The 20778-nt window shown below is 35.6% G+C and overlaps 1 protein-coding gene across 1 annotated transcript in view; it reads left to right on the plus strand.

Annotated features, from left to right (window-relative positions):
- The window catches only part of PCLO (piccolo presynaptic cytomatrix protein), a 389810-nt gene that overhangs the window by 246661 nt on the left and 122371 nt on the right, over positions 1–20778 (plus strand). Inside the window, exon 9 of the mRNA XM_061413775.1 lies at positions 5875–5965. Within this exon, the coding sequence (XP_061269759.1) occupies positions 5875–5965 (91 nt within the window). The remainder of the gene's footprint in view (positions 1–5874; positions 5966–20778) is intronic.

The raw sequence follows: 20778 nt of genomic DNA on the forward strand, positions 1-20778 counted from the left end.
TGTCTTGTTTCCTCTTCCCGAACATTCTTCCTCCTCTTTTCTCTTGACTTAATGCTGTTCATCACTCAGGGCTCCATGCACATGCCCCATCTTGCAAAAAGCCTACTCTGACATTACTACCACCATCTCCCCACAGATGTTCCTACTTTGTGCTACAGGAGCACTCCATGCATTGTGTCTTGGGCTGTGAACTTTTGGAGAGCAAGCGCTCCCTATACCATCCACCATGGTATCTATTCTGTGCCTAACACAGGGCTTGATACTCTGTCTGCTACATCTAGCATACAAGGTATTTAAATAAAGGAAAGAATGAATGTCTGTATAAATAAAAGATATGTTAACACAAGAGTTGCTGTTTCATAAATATAAAGGGCCAGTTCATGAACATAATTTCTTTTGAAATACTTGTAAGCTGGGTACATCTTTCCCTTTCTCCTTTGCCTTTCACTTCTCATTTCTCAGCTATAAGGCCTCTTCAGACAACCTCTTTGCCTTCTTGCATTTCTTTTTCTTGGGGATGGATTTGGTCACCGCCTCCTGTACTGTGTTATGAACCTCCATCCATAGTTCTTCAGGCACTCTGTCTACCAGATCTAATCCTTTGAATCTCTTTGTCACCTCCACTGTATGATCATAAGGGATTTGATTTAGGTCATACCTAAATGGTCTAATGGCTTTCCCTAGTTTCTTCAATTTCAGTCTGAATTTTTCAATAAGCAGCTCATGATCTGAGCCACAGTCAGCTCCAGGTCTTATTTTTGCTGACTGTATAGAACTTCTCCATCTTTGGCTGCAAAGAATATAATCAGTCTGATTTCGGTATTGACCATCTGGTGATTTCCACATGTAGAGTCGTCTCTTGTGTTGTTGGAAGAGGGTGTTTACTATGACCAGTGTATTCTCTTGGCAAAACTGTTAGCCTTTGCCCTGCTTCATTCTGTACTCCAAGGCCAAACTTGCCTGTTACTCCAGGTATCTCTCAAATTTCTGCTTTTGCATTCCAATCCCCTATGATGAAAAGAACATCTTTTTTGGGTGTTAATTCTAGAAGATCTTATAGGTCTTCATAGAACCATTTAACTTCAGCTTCTTTGGCATTAGTGGTTGGGGCATAGACTTGGATTACTGAGATGCAGAATGGTTTGCCTTGGAAATGAACCAAGATCATTCTATTGATTTTGAGATTACACCATAATATACGTAATGTTAATGAATTACCTATAGTAACAAAGCAAATTTGAGTTATATCTGATAGTTGTAAGATTTTCAGTTCACATAATTTAAAATGAAGATTTTTAATACAGATAGAAGAGTAAGAAAGGAGAGGATGAAGGAAAGTAGAAGAAGGAGAAAAGATGAAGGGAGGGAAAGTAAGGAGTCCGGGAGAGAAAGTAAAAGAGAGTGAGACAGAAGAGGGTAGAGTAAGGAAGAAAAAAGGAAAATGCACACTCTTTTGTCATGAACATATACAAGATTCACAATGTTTTACAAAGCCATTGTTATTAACAGTATGAATTATCTAGATTGATTATATGGACCATGATATTCTTATAATCATGCAAATGATATTTTAGTTTTACTTTGCAGAATTCATATAAGATTTTTGGATTTGACAGGATTCTGCTGTTGTCTGGGAACCCTGATTAAGCTTATTCTTTCCTAAAGAGAATAAAACCTAAAGGCTGGCGTTGTTTGCATTTTTCAATGCATTTTTCTTTGAAAATCCACAATTCTAGCAATTTTAAAGATGAATTTTCAGAGGCATATTAAAATAACATGAATATTCCAGAGAAATTTTATTCACAAACAAACACCCTTTTATGTGAAATTCTAGTTAATGTATTATCTTCAGTTCAGTTCAGTTCAGTCGCTCAGTCGTGTCCAACTCTTAGAGACCCCATGAATGGCAGCACACCAGGCCTCCCTGTCCATCACCAACTCCCGGAGTTCACCCAGACTCACGTCCATCGAGTCAGTGATGCCATCCAGCCATCTCATCCTCTGCCGTTCCCTTCTCCTCCTGCCCCCAATCCCTCCCAGCATCAGAATCTTTTCCAATGAGTCAACTCTTCGCATGAGGTGGCCAGAGTACTGGAGTTTCAGCTTTAGCATCATTCCTTCCAAAGAACACCCAGGGCTGATCTCCTTCAGAATGGACTGGTTGGATCTCCTTGCAGTCCAAGGGACTCTCAAGAGTCTTCTCCATCACCACAGTTCAAAAGCATCAATTCTTCAGCGCTCAGCCTTCTTCACAGTCCAACTTTCACATCCATACATGACCACAGGAAAAACCATAGCCTTGACTAGATGGACCTTTGTTGGCAAAGTAATGTCTCTGCTTTTCAATATGCTATCTAGGTTGGTCATAACTTTTCTTCCAAAGAGTAAGCGTCTTTTGATTTCATGGCTGCAGTCACCATCTGCAGTGATTTTGGAGCCCAAAAAATAAAGTCTGACACTGTTTCCCCATCTATTTCCCATGAAGTGATGGGACCAGATGCCATGATCTTAGCTTTCTGAATGTTGAGCTTTAAGCCAACTTTTTCACTCTCCACTTTCATCAAGAGGCTTTTTAGTTCCTCTTCACTTTCTGCCATAAGGGTGGTGTCATCTGCATATCTGAGGTTATTGATATTTCTCCAAGAAATCTTGATTCCAGCTTGTGTTTCTTCCAGCCCAGCGTTTCTCATGATGTACTCTGCATAGAAGCTAAATAAGCAGAGTGACAATATACAGCCTTGACGTACTCCTTTTCCTATTTGGAACTAGTGTGTTGTTCCATGTCCAGTTATAACTGTTGCTTCCTGACCTGCATACAGATTTCTCAAGAGCCAGGTCAGGTGGTCTGGTATTCCCATCTCTTTCAGAATTTTCCACTGTTTATTGTGATGCACACAGTCAAAGGCTTTGGCATAGGCAATAAAGCAGAAATAGATGTTTTCTCTGGAACTCTCTTGCTTTTTTGATGATCTAGTGGATGTTAAGCAATTTGATCTCTGGTTCCTCTGCCTTTTCTAAAAACAGCTTGAACATCAGGAAGTTCACGGTTCACATATTGCTGAAGCCTGGCTTGGAAAATTTGGAGCATTACTTTATTAGCGTGTGAGATGAGTGCAATTGTGTGGTAGTTTGAGCATTCTTTGCCATTGTCTTTCTTTGGGTTTGGAATGAAAACGGACCTTTTCCAGTCCTGTGGCCACTGCTGAGTTTTCCAAATTTGCTGGCATATTGAATGCAGCACTTTCACAGCATCATCTTTCAGGATTTGAAATAGCTCAACTGGAATTCCATCATCTCCACTAGCTTTGTTCGTAGTGATGCTTTCTAAGGCCCACTTGACTTCACATTCCAGGATGTCTGGCTCTAGGTCAGTGATCACACCATCATGATTATCAGGGTCGTGAAGATCTTTTTTGTACAGTTCTTCTGTGTATTCTTGCCACCTCTTCTTGATATCTTCTGCTTCTGTTAGGTTCACACCATTTCTGTCCTTTATCGAGCCCATCTTTGCATGAAATGTTCCCTTGGTATCTCTAATTTTCTTGAAGAGATCTCTAGTCTTTCCCATTTTATTGTATTCCTCTATTTCTCTGTCTTGATCTCTTGAGGAAGGCTTTCTTATCTCTCCTTGCTATTCTTTGGAACTCTGCAGTCAGATGCTTATATCTTTCCTTTTCTCCTTTGCTTTTTGCTTCTCTTCTTTTCACAGCTATTTGTAAGGCCTCCGCAGACAGCCATTTTGCTTTTTTGCATTTCTTTTCCATGGGGATGGTCTTAATCCCTGTCTCCTGTACAATGTCATGAACCTCATTCCATAGTTCATCAGGCACTCTATCTATCAGATCTAGGCCCTTAAATCTATTTCTCACTTCCACTGTATAATCACAAGGGATTTGACTGGTCTAGTGGTTTTCCCCACTTTCTTCAATTTCCGTCTGAATCTGGCAATAAGGAGTTCATGATCTGAGCCACAGTCAGCTCCTGGTCTTGTTTTTGCTGACTGTATGAGTTTCTCCATCTTTGGCTGCAAAGAATATAATCAATCTGATTTTGGTGTTGACCGTCTGGTGATGTCCATGTATAGAGTCTTTCTTGTGTTGTTGGAAAAGGGTGTTTGCTATGACCAGTGCATTATCTTGGCAAAACTCTATTAGTCTTTGCCCTGCTTCATTCCATACTCCAAGGCCAAATTTGCCTGTTACTCCAGGTGTTTCTTGACTTCCTACTTTTGCATTCCAGTCCCTTATAATGAAAAGGACATCTATTTTGAGTGTTAGTTCTAAATGGTCTTGTAGGTCTTCATAGAACCGTTCAACTTCACTTGCTTCAGCATTAATGGTTGAGGCATAGACTTGGATTACTCTGATATTGAATGGTTTGCTTTGGAAACAAACAGAGATCATTCTGTCATGTTTGAGATTGCATCCAAGTACTGCATTTTGGACTCTTTTGTTGACCATGATGGCTACTCCATTTCTTCTGAGGGATTCCTGCCCGCAGTAGTAGATATAATGGTCATCTGAGTTAAATTCACCCATTCCAGTCCATTTTAGTTTGCTGATTCCTAGAATGTCGACATTCTCTCTTGCCATCTCTTGTTTGACCACTTCCAATTTGCCTTGATTCATGGACCTGCCATTCCAGGTTCCTATGCAATATTGCTCTTTACAGCATCAGACCTTGTTTCTATCACCAGTCACATCCACAGCTGGGTATTGTTTTTGCTTTGGCTCCATCCCGTCATTCTTTCTGGAGTTATTTCTCCACTGATCTCCAGTAGCATATTGGGCACCTACTGACTTGGGGAGTTCCTCTTTCAGTATCCTATCATTTTGCCTTTTCATACATTATCTTAGTAAACCCAAACACTACCTAAACACATTCTGAAATGGGTAGTATTAAATGTCTCTTTACTAAACCTTGTTTTATCTAATTCTAGTTAAAAATTCTCCAGAAGTGATGGATACAAGATTTCATACTATTAAAATCCTATTAATATAGTTTTATAAAGATTTTACTATTTCTGTCTTTCATTATTTCACAAATCTCTTTTGAAAGCCTAATTCCATAAAATTATGGAATTACAGCAGAAGTTTGCATATGCTAATTTCCTTTATTTCTGAAATCTCATTTTGTCAAGTGGAAACACCAATAACACAGTCTATAGTATTCTCATTTTCAAGTCTCAGTAATGAGAATTGAAATCCCAGCCTTGTAACAAAGGCATTGAATGTTGTTTCTTCTAACTGAAGGAGTGTCAGAATTAAATAAGAAATAATACCTTTGCATACAAAGAAGCCTTCAGAAAATAATAAATGAGCAAAGACTTTATTTATTTATGCAGAATTAGTCTCAGCATCAGGTATATCCTAAAACTTTTGGCAAATATGCTCAGCAGAAGCAAAATTCCACAATGATATCGACATAACAGAAATATGCATTCCTGGTAAAGTGATAGAGATGCAGAGTAGGAGGATCTTTGTCTTTTCTCCCTTTAAGCTTGATGGCTGAAAATTAAAAATGCCTTTCTATTTCTAGGCTGTCCAAAAACAAAATCAGCAGAGGTCAATTTTCCATATACATTCTCTATGTAATACCATAGTAATAGATATCCTTATGTGTTAACATATGCTTATTGATTTTCCAAACCCAACAAATCAGTTTGCAAGAGAAACTGATTGTAAATGTGAAGACTATAATAAACTCAGAAAACAATATATCATTATGTGGTATTAAATGCTTAAAATTGTCATCAGTTGAGAATCTTCTGTTTTCATTGGTTGAATCACTGTAGTCTGAAGAAAGATAATTATGTATATTGCCCTTTAAATGTCTTTAACATTGCTTTTTCACCATATCTTATGTATGTCTTAGATTATACAGATGGATGGGAAAACTGTGCACTACATCTTTCCACATGCAAGGATAAAAATAACAAGAGACTCTAAGGATCACACAGTTTCAGGTAAAAGAAATCAAATAATCTGGTTCTTTTTACTTTAATGTCTGGTTGAGGTATGTATTTGAATTTGTTTAGGTGACATTAAATTTAAGAAAATGCATTTTTCTGTCAAAAACTGTCTATTGGAAATTTTCAAAAAATAATCAGGCTATATATTAAAATATAAAAAAATAATGCCATAATTATTAATATGATACATTACTAAATGATTTATATTTAGACCATTCTATATCCTCATTTTTCATGTGCATAATGGTAAATGCTCCATAATTATTGCACTGTTGAGTAATATGGTCATAGAACCATAAAACATTCTTACACAGAAACTAACTTAAATTTTACTAAGGAATAAATTCCCTTATACCTTGTAAATTTGAACATTATCAGTTTTGCTCAGTTTTTGTTTATTTGTTTGTGTTCTTCTTTAAATTAACCATATGACAGAAAATTTAAACTTGTTATTTTGAAAAAACTTTGGACTCTCAGAAAATAGAATGATCCGTTCTTTTGCCCACTCTTTACCCAGTTTCATTAATGTTAACATCTAACCACAAAAAGTGATCAAAACCAGAAATCAACATTAATATAATGGTATTAAAATATCTACAAGCCTTATCCAAATTTTGAGTTTCCCAACTGACCCACTAATTTTTTTCTGGTCCAGGATCTAATCCAAGTCTCAGATTGCATTTAGATTATTAAAAGTTCTCTAGTTTATATCTATGAGGTAGAAGTATAAATTTTTTGAAAGTTAATAAATTTTCAAAGTATGCGTATTACCTGTTTTCTCACTCAAGTACATTTTCTGTGTTAAATAGACACTGTATATCAACAGAAAATATTCATCAATACATATGAATATATGTCAGTGGCATATCTAACATAGCATATATGTTACTTTTTTTTTTCTTTAAGAACTGATATAACAGAGGACAAAAAGTGGTATTTCTTCAGTGTACTTGCTGTTGTTCTTTGCAGATTTTAGACCCTACGGTTTTAGAACAGGTTTTGATTTGAGCAATTTTTTTCCCTTTATTTTCATAGAGAATGAATCGATTAGGAGTGCAATGTTTTCCTTTTAAGATAGGATAGTTTTTCTTCTGCCAGAGACAGATATTTCAAACTTTCATAATTTTATTACATGCAAACTGTATTTTAAGTACTGATGAACAGTCCAGGGGTGAGTCTTAAAATCCAGGGACTCTTTTTGTAGAAATAATTACTTGCTGCAACCTATTTCAGTTCCCTCCAGCTCATAAAACAAAACAACATAATACTTTCTAGCAATGCCAAAATTATGTTTTTCAGCAAAAACCTTCAAACAATTTTTACTAAATCACCAGGACTCCATGTCAATATGTTTTCTATTTGTATTAATATTCTATGTCAAAGTAATTATCCCTTCAACCTTATCATTTTTCTTTTGCAACTTATATTGGGTTTTTTTTGCTACAGTTAGGGGAAATTTTTGTTTTATTTTACTAAAATTAGGAAAAATTATAATTTTATTTTAAAATATAAGAATAATAGAAATCAGAGCTATTGACTTGTTATAATTATTCTAGTCTAAAAATTTGTTTCTTCTATATGTAGACTTTGCAAAATGAGAAGAGGATTATAGTTTTGCATTATATACTAGTAATGTATATTATTATCTCTATGCATGCTCCTTTTCAATGGCACCCCACTCCAGTACTCTTGCCTGGAAAATCCCATGGATAGAGGAGCCTGGTAGTCTGTAGTCCATGGGGTCGCTAAGAGTCGGACACGACTGAGCGACTTCCCTTTCACTTTTCACTTTCATGCATTGGAGAAGGAAATGGCAACCCACTCCGGTATTCTTGCCTAGAGAATCCCAGGGATGGGGGAGCCTGGTGGGCTTCCGTCTATGGGGTCGCACAGAGTCGGACATGACTGAAGTGACTTAGCAGCAGCAAAATAATAATAAACATACTTGTTAAATTTATCCTGCGTTGCTACTGAATGTATTTTCTTTGTATCCCAAAGTAGCCTGATCTCATTCTAAACTAAATTTTTTAGAACAATTTGTATTGTCTTCAACTAAATCTTAAGTGCTTCAAAGGGATTTAAATACATGTATATGGGACTTCCCTGGTAGCTTGTGGGAGGAGGGTTCAGGATGGGGAACACGTGTGCACCCGTGGCGGATTCATGTTGATGTATGGCAAAACAAATACGATATTGTAAAGTAATTAGCCTCCAATTAAAATAAATAAATTTATCTTAAAAAAAAAAAAAGAATCTGCCTAAAATGTGGGAGACCCAGGTTCAGTCCCTCGGTCAGGAAGATGCCCTGAAGAAGGGAGTTGCTACCCACTCCAGTATTCTTGCCTGGAGAATCCAATGGACAGAGGTTTCTGGTGTGCCGTGGTCCTGGGGGTTGCAGAGTCTGACATGACTGAGCCACTAACAATTTCACACACAAAAAAATTTATATGCAAGATTAGAGCAAGAAATGGCAATATTTGCCAAACAGCATCTAGCAGTGTGAAGTTAGTGGCAGACAAACCCTGGCATAGAAAATTTACACTCCTGGCTAATCTCTGTTATTTGCTGGTCTACCAAAAGCTTACTTTGAGTGACTAAATATTTGATGATGTTTTTCTAGCTATCATGTCATTTTTATGTTAATATTTTCATGACAAAATGGAGTATGTTTTTTAGAGATGCATACTAAAATATTTACAGATGAAACAATGTCTTGTGTGGAGTTTGCTTCACAATTAGCTGTGTAAAAAGTGGTGAAGACATAGATGGAACAGAATTGACATAATTTGATTACTTTGGAGCTGAACGATTAACTACACTGGGTTTTATTACAGCCTTGTCACTACTTTTTTATATGTATGAAACTTTGCATAATAGAAAATAGTTATGTTAGGTAGTTAGAACAGGAAAAAGGAGTCCAGAATGGTGGTGGCTAAACGACAAGGAAAGAAAAAGCCCGTGAAAATAGAACAAAGGAGGTTTGAGGACTGGAGTGAGGACCTCGGGTAAAACAAACAGCACTCCTGGGTAATGCTGTTTGTTTTACCTGAGGTCCTCACTCTGGTCCTCAGACCTTCCTTTGTTCTATTTTTGCAAGCTTCTTCCTTCCTTGTCTTTTAGCCACCACCAATCTGGACTCCTTTTTCCTGTTCTAACTACCTAACAATTAAAGTCCTGATTGTCTCTCATGTTTAGAGAAAAACAGCAGTGCCCAGTGGCTTCATCAATAGGAAAAAAAGCTATCTAAGCTAATAATTCAGAGAAGGCAATGGCACCCCACTCCAGTACTCTTGCCTGGAAAATCCCATGGACGGAGGAGCCTGGTAGGCTGCAGTCCATGGGGTCGCTAAGAGTCGGACACGACTGAGCAACTTCACTTTCACTTTTCACTTTCATGCATTGGAGGAGGAAATGGCAACCCACTCCAGTGTTCTTGCCTGGAGAATCCCAGGAACAGGGGAGCCTGGTGGGCTGCCGTCTCTGGGGTCGCACAGAGTCGGACACGACTGAAGTGACTTAGCATAGCAAGCTAATAATTTAACTGCCTTTGTAAAACAAGATGAGGATATAATCAAGGAAGGAGAAAAGAGTAAAATGTAGCATTTCTGCTCTCCCAAACAGAGGGGAAATGTCATTAGTGAATTTTCATTTTCGTTATAAAAGCTCATTGAAAGGAGAAATAAAATATATCTTTTATAGTGTTTTAATAGACTATTCTGTGTCTAACCTTAAATTATTTTATAAGAATTATATGAAACATGGACACTTCACAGAAAAAAAAAACATATTTCTATTGATACTTATTGAAAGCAAAATAATTTCAGAATATTAACAACATACAGAAATAGAAAAAAAATTTTTTTAATTCTTTCTATTATATGGCTGTCAGAGTGTTAAGCTGAGAACCCTCAGGGTTCTCAAGATTGTTTCAGGGGGTTTTCAAGGTCAAAATTATTTTCATAGTAATGCTAAAGGTAACATTTACCTTTTGCACCCTCATTTTTCTGTGAATATACAGTAGAGTTTTTCAGAGATTACATGATGTGTGACATCTCAAAAGATTGTATACAGAGCAGATAAGAGAATTCAACTGTCTTCTATTTAATTCAAATCAAACATTTTTTCAGTAATGTAAAACAATGCCACCTTTCTCTTAAATGTTTTGTTTTTAAAATGCATTTTTTTAAAAATGATTTGTTTTAACATAGAATGAGTTTATTAATGCTTTAAATTCATTAATAAATTCAGTTTTAGTTATAATATTGAAAATATACAAAATTATAACTGATATAAATGAAAGCTCTTTGACATCCTCAATAATGTTAAAAATATAAATGGCTCCTTGAAGCCAAAATGTTTGTGAAATACTTCTCTAAGAATCTTTATAGAATAAGTGAAAAAAATTCTAAGCTTTTTTTCCTTCCTATACAAAAACTTATTCAAATAAATTATAGTTTATAACTGCTTTTAAACTCATATTGAATACTTTTAAATTTTAATTCATTAATATTTATTCATAGAACACCCATAGTGTGATTTATATTGTATTAGTTGCTAGGTTACTAGAGTGAATCTAGCAAAGACCTTGATCTACAGGTTATTCACGCTTTAATAGGAGAATCTGAAATGTGAATAAAACTCCAATACTTTGGCCACCTGATGCAAAGAGCTGACTCATTGGAAAAGACCCTGATGCTGGGAAAGATTGAAGGCAGGAGGAGAAGGGGAAGACAGAGAATGAGTTGGTTGAATGGCATCACTGACTCAATGGACGTGGGTTTGGGTGGACTCCAGGAGTTGGTGATGGACAGGGAGGCCTGGCGTGCTGCAGTTCATGGGGTCTCAAAGAGTTGCACACAACTGAGCGACTGAACTGAACTGAACTATAGTAAAACTTAAGGAACAACTGAGACAAAGTCAGGGAATTTACAAAACTTTATTGTTCATAGACATCTGTATATATGTATAGGTGTGTACACACATACACATGTGTACTGTTTTTTTATACTATTTTATGATGTATGCAGAGGGAAATACATGCATACAGTCTTCTGTTAAGTGGTCGATAACTTTGAGCAAATAGATCATTTAATTTTGACTGTAAACTTCAAAGATGTACTTATAGGTGCTGATCAACAACTGTACAACGGTTCTGAAAACCTTCAGTCACCCAAGCACAAAGCAGTGAAATGGAGAAAATAGGACATGAGTTTTAGAATCAGAAAGTCCTGAATTGGAGTTCAGCTCTATCGCTTATTTAGATTTTGAGAATAAGTACACTCATCCTTAAAATAAGATCAGCTCTCTATATCTCACATAATTGCAAGTGAACCTGACACAAAACCTTATTCTTAGTGTACAATCAAAAGAATGTTATTTTCTCTTAGAAATTATCAGAAAAAAAAGATAAAATGTATTACTCAAGAAGTGAGTCTCTTTCTTTTTTATTTAGAACTCCATCTTAACATCTTCAGAAACACAGCTGTTCAAAACAAGTCAGAGAAATTCTTCTGAATTTAAAAAGGATATTTGCTTATATTAAAGTTCCATAATGGACTGGCTCCATCTGCAAGGTTAGAAAGATGGATTAGGAAGTGTAATAGTGAAGAACATTAAGAATGGTTAGTTTCAAAAGATAGCAGTGTCTTCTCCAGATATAGTGGCTCATTCTCTGTACCCCTTTAGGCCACCATCTTCATAAGTTTTAGAAACAAGAAACAAATGTAACAGATCTCACTGGATCTGAGTTGGTAGGAATACCAAATATGGATAGCTCTTTTAAAATTATTATTTTAACAACTTTATTATGGTATGGGGCTTCCCTGGTGGCTCAGATGGTAAAGCATCTGCCTGCAATGCCGGAGACCTGGGTTCGATCCCTGGGTCGGGAAGATCCCCTGGAGAAGTAAATGGCAACCCACTCCAGTACTCTTGCCTGGAAAGTTCCATGGATGGAACTTTGTGGTATAACTTATATCGTGAATGTGCAGGTTATAAATGACTTTTATAAATTTGTGGAGTTGTATGACTGTCACAACAATCTTGTTTTGAAACTTTTCAAACACTACAAAAAGTTCCCTTGAGTCTGATAGCCATAGCCACATCCAGCATTCCTCTCCCAGTCACAGTCAAGTTTACTTTCTGCCTCTGATTCTACCCTTTATGGGTTCTTCATATAAATTAAATTGTACGATTTCAGTTTTGATGTCTGACTCCTTTCAATTACCAGTACTTTTTAGGTTTATCTATGTTGTAGCATGTATCAGATGTTTTGTTCTTTTTATTGTGAAGAAGTACTCCATTGTTTGAATTCTCTATATTTATTTATCCATTGAATTTTTTGTGGTTTCACTTAAAATTTGCACACAAGTTTTACTTTGGACATATGGTATTTTTGTATGATGTCCTAAAAATGGAATTGCTCAGTTACATGGTGAGTTTCTTTTTAACTATTTAAGAAGTTGTCAGATAGTTTGCCAAGGTAAAGGTACCATATTCTATTCTTACCAAAAATGTCTAAAGATTCTACTTTCTCTATGCCTTTGCCAGCACTTGGTAATATCTGTCTTTTGGGGTGAGTGTGGATGATAGTGTGTTGTTTTAACTTGAATTTTCCTAATGACCTCTGATGAGAGTGAAAGTGAAAGTTGCTCAGTTGTGTCCAACTCTTTGCGACCCAATGGACTATACAGTCCATGGAATTCTCCAGACCAGAGTACTGGAGTGGGAAACCTTTCTCTTCTACAGGGGATCTTCCCAACCCGGGAATCAAACCCAGGTCTCCTGCATTGCAGGCAGATTCTTTACCAGCTGAGCCACTAGGGAAGCCCAAGAATAATGCATTGGTAGCCTATCCCTTCTCCAGGAGATCTTCCTGACCCAGGAATCAAACCAGATTCTCCTGCATTACAGGTGGATTCTTTACCAACTGAGCTATGAGCATATTTTTAGGTGGTTAAAGTCAAAGCATACATATTCTTTGGTAAAATATTTATTAAGAATTTTTTTCCATTATTCATTTGGATTCTTTGTCTTCATACAGAGTTGTAAGAGTTCTTTATATATTTTGAATGTGTTTCTTATAAGTTACATGGAGTGCATCTATTTCCTTCTAGTTTTTGTCTTGTCTTTTTATTTTCTTAAAGGTGTATTTTAAAGGAAAAATTTACATTTTAATAGAATTCAATTTATTGTTACTTTTAGTTTGTAAACCATGCTGCTGATAATGTATTAAGAACTATTTCAAGGTCAAAAAGATTTTCTCTGAGAGGTTTTATACCAGAAAATTTCTCTAATGTTTATATACTTTAAACATTCAGGTCAGTTACCTATTTTGTACCTATTTGTGTATATGGTATGATGCTGACATCCAAGTTCATTTTTTTGAACCACTAATGAATATTTAATTGTACAAGCACCTTCTGTGAAAGAAACCAATCCCCCATTGAATTGCCTTGGTATCTTTATCAAAAATCAATCTACCATTAATATAAGAATTTATTTCTGGAATCTCAATTCTGTTCTGTTTGATTATACGCCTAACTGTTACACTCTTTTGCTTACTCTGTAGCTTCATATTAAGTTTTGAAATCTAATAATGTAATTACTCCAACTTTTTTTTTAATTGTTTTGGCTACTCCAGATTCTTTTAATTTCCACATTTTTTAGTATCAACTTACTGGGATTATGATAGGGGTCACATTGAAACTATAGATTAATTTGAAAAGAATTGCTATCTTACCAACACTGAATCTTCTAATTCATGTATGTGTAATATTTCTACCTTTACTGAGGTATCCTTTAATTTTTCAATACAGTTTTATAGTTTCCAGTACAAAACTAGAATTTCTTTGTTTAATGTCTTCCAAATTATTCTGTTCTTGGTGCTATTGAGAATGGAATTGTTTTTTTTAACAGCTTTATTGAGATATAATTTCCATCTTATAAGTTTCACTCACGGTGAGTATAAGATTCAATGATTTTTTTTGCCTTTTTTTAAGCTTTTTATTTTATATTGTAGTATAGCCAGTTAACAATATAGTGACGGTTTCAGGTGGACAGCAATAGGACTCGGCCATACGAACACATGTATCCAAGAATGGAATTGCTTTCTTAATTTCAGTTTGGGATTATTCACTACCATTTTATAAAAATGCATTTGATTTTTGTACACTGAGCTTTTAGTTTATAATTTTACTAGTGTTTTTAGTTCTGATAGTTTTTTAATTTTTTTGTGGAATCCTTAGGGTTTTCTACAAGCAAGATTATGTTGTTTACAAATAAAGACACCATTCCATTGGGGTGTTCCATTCCAATGGGGATAAATTTGTATAAATTTCTTGTCCTTATTGTACTTTCTAAAACCTGTGGTATAATACTGAGCAGAGTAGTGAGAGGAGACATCCCTGCTTTGTTCCTGAAGAACATTAGTGACTAGTTGTGACAGTAATGCAGGGATTCTACCCTAAGCCTGTTATAGAATCCCTTCCTCTCTTCCGCACTAAAACTCATTGGAAGGATTTTTATTGGCCTGAAATCTTAGAAAGGTGAGCAGAAGTATTTAAGAACAGCTTTTAAAGCAAACACTAGCTGATCAGACTGCACTTTCTTCTCTTCACCAATTGAACTCTCAAATCCTGGCAATATGAAGAGGTATTGAATGAATTATGTTTTCATATTTGAAAGAGGATAAAGAGTTTACATACATGCATACATACATACATACCCTTATATTCACTCTGGTTTATATTTCAATAATTTTTTAATGGACATGGTTACATTTGTGACACTGACCTTATTTACATAGGTTAGGGTTAGGGTTGTTATATTGTCCCAATATGCAACCAAAGAAATTATGCATGTAAAATCCTAAGAAAGGAAATGAAAATCTCAATTAAGTTAGAAAGATATGAACATAGTTATTTTATTCACTGTACACTTGCATGTTTTTTCCTTTGCTTCTGAAATAATTTGGAAATATAACCAATTCTACCAAATACTGATACCATTCTTCTTTTTCTTTCTTACTAACGAGTGTTTACAATGAAAACCCACAAATTTAAAGTAGAGGTGATTTAGATAAATAGTTGCATTCAGATTCTAGATGGAACCTTCAGATGGTAATAATAGTTCTATACATCTTGTTTAGTCTTTCTTGAAGATATCGTATTATTAATCAGCAGATTAGTTTAGAAAAATACCCCATGTTCCATGGAATATAGTCCATAGTCAATAAAAATACTGGAACAAAAATTTAGCTACCTTTTATAACTGTTAAATTTACTTGAAAATTTTTCCAAATAATATAGGATTATAGAAAGTAGAATTAAAATAAACAAATCTTTCACTTTCCCACTGTAAAAGTAAATAGCCCATGTTGAATGTAAACTCAACCTCAACCTAGATATGAGGCAGACATGCAAAAAGCCTGTGGTAGCAATTCTACTTCCAAGAATTTGCAAGATATTTGAAGAAGTAGAGCTAATCCATAGCAAACACTGAATACATGAGATTGTCTCTTGAAAGTTAAAATAAGTCACAAACCATGGGTACATGTATTTACACATATAATTTTTATACCTAGTATCTTCATTTATTCAAAGAATATATTAATGGGAGATAGAGAATATATCATTCCCCATTTTCTCATGAAGATTTTCATTTCTCTTTCCTCTTAGAAATCTAAAAGGCAGATCTCCCTTCTGATCTTCTAAATACATGTATCATTTTCAACTCTCTTCTTTGTATGTGTATGTGAAATGAGTATGTGTGTGTCATGTATATATAGATAACTGGATGGATGGATGGATGGATGAATAGATAGAGAGATCCTCAGTAAATTATAGTAGTAGTGAAAACTATAAAGATAAAAATGAAAACTGTCATAATCTGACAATTTACACTCTCTTTCTTTCCTTTCTTCTTTATACCCAGGTACACATAGTAAATGTTAGGAGCATATTGTAAAGTAGTTTACATACATATTTTGTATATAGGTATAAATTACCTAACAAAGACGTTTTCCTGTTACATCAAAAGATCTTCATAAGATAAGTTTAATTATTTTTATTATATTTATAGATATTTAATCATCTATATCCACCATTCCTCAGTTGCTAAACATTTGTGCTGACTTCCCCTTTTCAATATTATAAACAATACTACAATACCACAGTGAAAAAATGCTGCCATGATGTTCTTTATTTCCCTAAAGTATAGAGGCCATATTGGGGTTGTACTCAGGAATAGAATAAACAGTTCTGCCAAGGCCAGCATGTTAGTATCTAAAAGTTGGAGTGCCCCATGGTTCTTTCAGGAAGATGTGATTGGCTTGGTTGAAAAATTGTATAGACTTGGAGGAAACTGAGTCCCACCTGCTCAGGGATAAGCAGAAATTGGACTGGAGCCCCTTGATGAAAAGTGGACATGTGAATTGCTCAGTCATGTCCGACTCTTTGCAACCCCATGAACTTTAGCCCACCCAGGCTGCTCTGTCCATGGGGATTCTCCAGGCAAGAGTATTGTAGTGGGTTACTGTTACGTCTCCAGAGGATCTTCTCAACCTAGGGATTGAACCAGGGTCTCAGGCAGATTCTTTACCATCTAAGCCACCAGGGAAGCCCGGATCACTTGATAAGGAGTACTATTTGGTGAGGGATCTTTATATCCACCAGAGAGGGAAGGGGATTTTATGATTAGACCATTTAAGAACCTAATAATTAAACTAGATAATGAGGCTGCATATAATATTGAGTCTTGAGTTTAGCCCTTGGACCTGATTAGTGTTTTTTATTTCCTTTCAATGATTTTATCATTTCAGGAAGTGGGTTATTTTGGGGGTTTTTTTGTTCTTTTTTTTTTGGCTTATGTTATTTTTTTAAATTTTGTTTTGCTAAAACAGAATACAAAACGGATCAAAGTTAGGACAAGGTCATAAAAGGAATACGAGTTAGACCCAGATCATATTAAATAATCATGAATTTAATTTGATGGGTAATATGAGCACCAATTAAATCACTGAAGCTTCCTTTTAGAGTTTTTTTTAATGGTTTTGTCTGGTTCAAAGCTGAATTCTGAAAAAAATTTAACCATGATGAAATAAGAAACACCAATTTTTAAAAAAAAATTCTATAATCTTTTTTTGAGACCGTACTCCTGTGCTCACATGTGGTATATCAAATAAAGGGGAACTGCAAAAACCAAAGAAGAAAAGGAAAGATATACCCATTTGAGTACAGAGTTCCAAAAAATAGCAAAGAGAAATAAGAAAGCCTTCCTCAGGGATCATTGCAAGGAAATAGAGGAAAACAATAGAATGGGAAAGATTAGAGATCTCTTCAAGAAAAGTAGAGATACCAAGGGACAATTTCATGCAAAGATGGTCTCAATAAATGACAGAAATGGTATGGACCTAACAGAAGCAGAAGATATTAAGAAGAGCTAACTAAAATAAACAGAAGAACTGTAGAAAAAAGATCTTCACGACCCAGATGATCACGATGCTGTGATCACTCACCTGGAGCCAGACATCCTGGAATGTGAAATCAAGTGGGCCTTAGGAAGCATCACTATGAACAAAGCTAGTGGAGGTGATAGAAGTCCAGTTGAGCTAGTTCAAATCCTAAAAGATGATGCTGGGAAAGTGCTGCACTCAATATGCCAGCAAATATGGAAAACTCAGCAGTGACCACAGGACTGGAAAAGGTCCGTTTTCATTCCAATCCCAAAGAAAGGCAATGCCAAAGAATGCTCAAACTACCACACAGTTGCATTCATCTCACATGCTAGCAAATTAATGCTCAAAATTCTCCAAGCTAGGCTTCAGCAATATAAGAACTGTGGACTTCCAGATATTCAAGCTGGTTTTAGTAAAGGCAGAGGAACCAGAGATCAAATTGCTTAACATCCACTAGATCATCAAAAAAGCAAGAGAGTTCCAGAAAAAAAAACATCTATATCTGCTTTATTTACTATGCCAAAACCTTTGACTGTGTGGATCACAGTAAACTATGGAAAATTCTGAAAGAGGTGGGAATACCAGACCACCTGACCTGCCTCTTGAGAAATCTGTATGCAGGTCAGGAAGCAACAGTTAGAACTGGCCATGGAACAACAGACTGGTTGCAAATAGGAAAAGGAGTATGTCAAGGCTGTATATTGTCACACTTCTTATTTAACCTTTAGGCAGAGTACATCATGAGAAACACTAGGCTGTAGGAAGCAGAAGCCGGAATCAAGATTGCTGGGAGAAATACAAATAATCTCAGATATGCAGATGACACCACCCTTATGGGAGAAAGTAAGAAGAACTAAAGAGCCTCTTGATGAAAGTGAAAAAGGATAGTGAAAAAGTTGGCTTAAAGCTCAACATTTAGAAAACTAAGATCATGGCATCCGGTCCCATCACTTCATGGCAAATAGATGGGAAAACAGTGGAAACTGACTTTATTTCAATGGCTGACTTTATTTTTGGGGGGTTCCAAAATCACTGCAGATGGTGACTGCAGCCATGAAATTAAAAGACGCATACTTCTTGGAAGGAAAGTTATGACCAACCTAGACAGTATATTAAAAAGCAGAGACATTACTTTGCTAACAAAGGTCCATCTAGTCAAGGCTATTGTTTTTCCAGTAATCATGTATGGATGTGAGAGTTGGACTATAAAGAAAGCTAAGTGCCGAAGCATTGAGGCTTTTGAACTGTGGTGTTGGAGAAGACTCTTGAGAGTCCCTTGGACTGAAAGGAAATCCAGCCAGTCCATCCTAAAGGAGATCAGTCCAGAGTGTTCATTGCAAAGACTGAAGTTAAAGCTGAAACTCCAATACTTTGGCCACCTGATGGCAAAGAGCTGACTCATTTGAAAAGACCCTGATGTTGGGAAAGACTGAAGACAGGAGGAGAAGGGGACGACAGAGGATAAGATGGTTGGATGGCATCACTGACTCAATGGACATGAGTTTGGGTAAGTTCCAGGAGTTGGTGATGGACAGGGAAGCCTGGCGTGCTACAGTCCATGGGGTCTCAAAGAGTCAGACACAACAGAGTGACTGAAGTGAACTGAGGCAAAAATGTGGTGAACTCTACTTCATGCAGTTAGATACATTGTAGGTAACACACTCTTAACATGTCTCCTACATTGTTTAGGAACACTTAATGAGAAAACATTTTTTTTGAGGTCAGGTGTTTGAAAGTTAAGGCACTTATGTCATTTGTTCTTTTTCTTGTGGAACACCAAGAGAAAGTGTCCATTGTCACTTTGAGAACATGTGTTTTCCATGCTAAATGCTGCAAGTTCTGGGAAACTGAACAGATTCTAGCAAGCAGGTCTTGACCCCAAATTTCTCCCTTCCCATTCAGAATGGCTTTTTCTCTTTACTCTTATTAGCTGTCCAAATATGTTGTAAATATATGATACAATTTCTCATTGCAAGCCCCTCAAAGTGTCTTAGAAATAAAGAGTATACAACTATAGAAAAAATCATATTTGAATAGAATCTCTTCTAAAATCATTTCTTCCTTGTATATTTCAGTGAAAACTTGCGTTCATTTCCTCAGTGATAAAAGAAGTATTTGCTGTTGGACTAGTTCCTCATTCACATCATCACTTTTCCTGACATCTGTCAAGATGAATATTGCTTGTAGAAATGGGTTCCTGCCATTAAGTGACATTAATGGCTGTGTTAAAAGCCAGTTAAAACCCCAGTTAAAAGACTGGGGATGGATGAACACATTTTTCTGTTTTTCTTAATAAATAAAAGCAAAGGAATTAATAATTGATTCTGTAAGGAGAGGGTAAAGACATTCAAGATGTTTAACCTACAGGTTAAGGAGGGTAATTTGGTGATGTTAATACTAAATATAAGTGTGTATATATATATATATATAGAGAGAGAGAGAGAGAGAGCATGCATATGATTTCATCTTGGAAAATGGATAAAAAGAAATGAGATTCAATTAAAAGAGAAAAGACTTCTAGAATATTTTCTAAAATTATCCTCTAGAATTTTTTTTGACAATTAGAGTGATGAGCAAAGGTATATAGAAAGAACAAGAATGTGGGACTCAAGAAGAAAAATGGGCTCTAACCTTGGTTGTTTTACTTACTAGCCAACCTAGCCAAGTTTCTAACCTCCTGTAGTCTCAGCTGCTTTGTCCTAAAATGGTATGGACAGTGCCTAACATGGAAAGTTATGAGATGATTTAAAAATGCAAAGTAGGAGAAACTCTAGAAATGTTAGTTACTTTTTTCCCTTCTATCCCTGAAGATGTTACCGAAGAGATTGAAAACAAGTAATATAATACATATAATATTGGTACAAAGTAGAAACACCAAATAGTGTTCATTAGTTCAAAGTCATATATTTTGAAACATACAACTAAATGTTCCCTAAATCTTATGCAGTAGAAAACTAGGTGAAATAAAAGCAGCTCACTTTTTGTTTAGAGTACAATTTCAGAGGAATGTTTATCCTTAGCCTGGCCACCTAATAACATATAATATTTATTCTTAATTTCAGATAGTGTTATAATAACAGTTTTAAAAATAGATTAATGAATATAACCAAAGTAATTATATTAAATAATTCTTTAGTAAAAAATATTCCCTAACATATACTGGATGGTAGAATCTGTTGAACTGTGTTGAATACCTCTTTTACTAAAGCAAATTGATTTTGATTAGACTAGGTTTAGCCTGTAACACAAAAATAATCTGGACACCTGGATTTTATTTATAGTATCCCTAAAGTGACTTGGCAAACTCAGAACTTTTCTCTCCAAATCAGTTTTTCAACTACTCCCCCAAATA

Source organism: Bos javanicus, chromosome 4 (assembly GCF_032452875.1).
Source record: "Bos javanicus breed banteng chromosome 4, ARS-OSU_banteng_1.0, whole genome shotgun sequence".
NCBI lineage: Eukaryota > Metazoa > Chordata > Mammalia > Artiodactyla > Bovidae > Bos > Bos javanicus.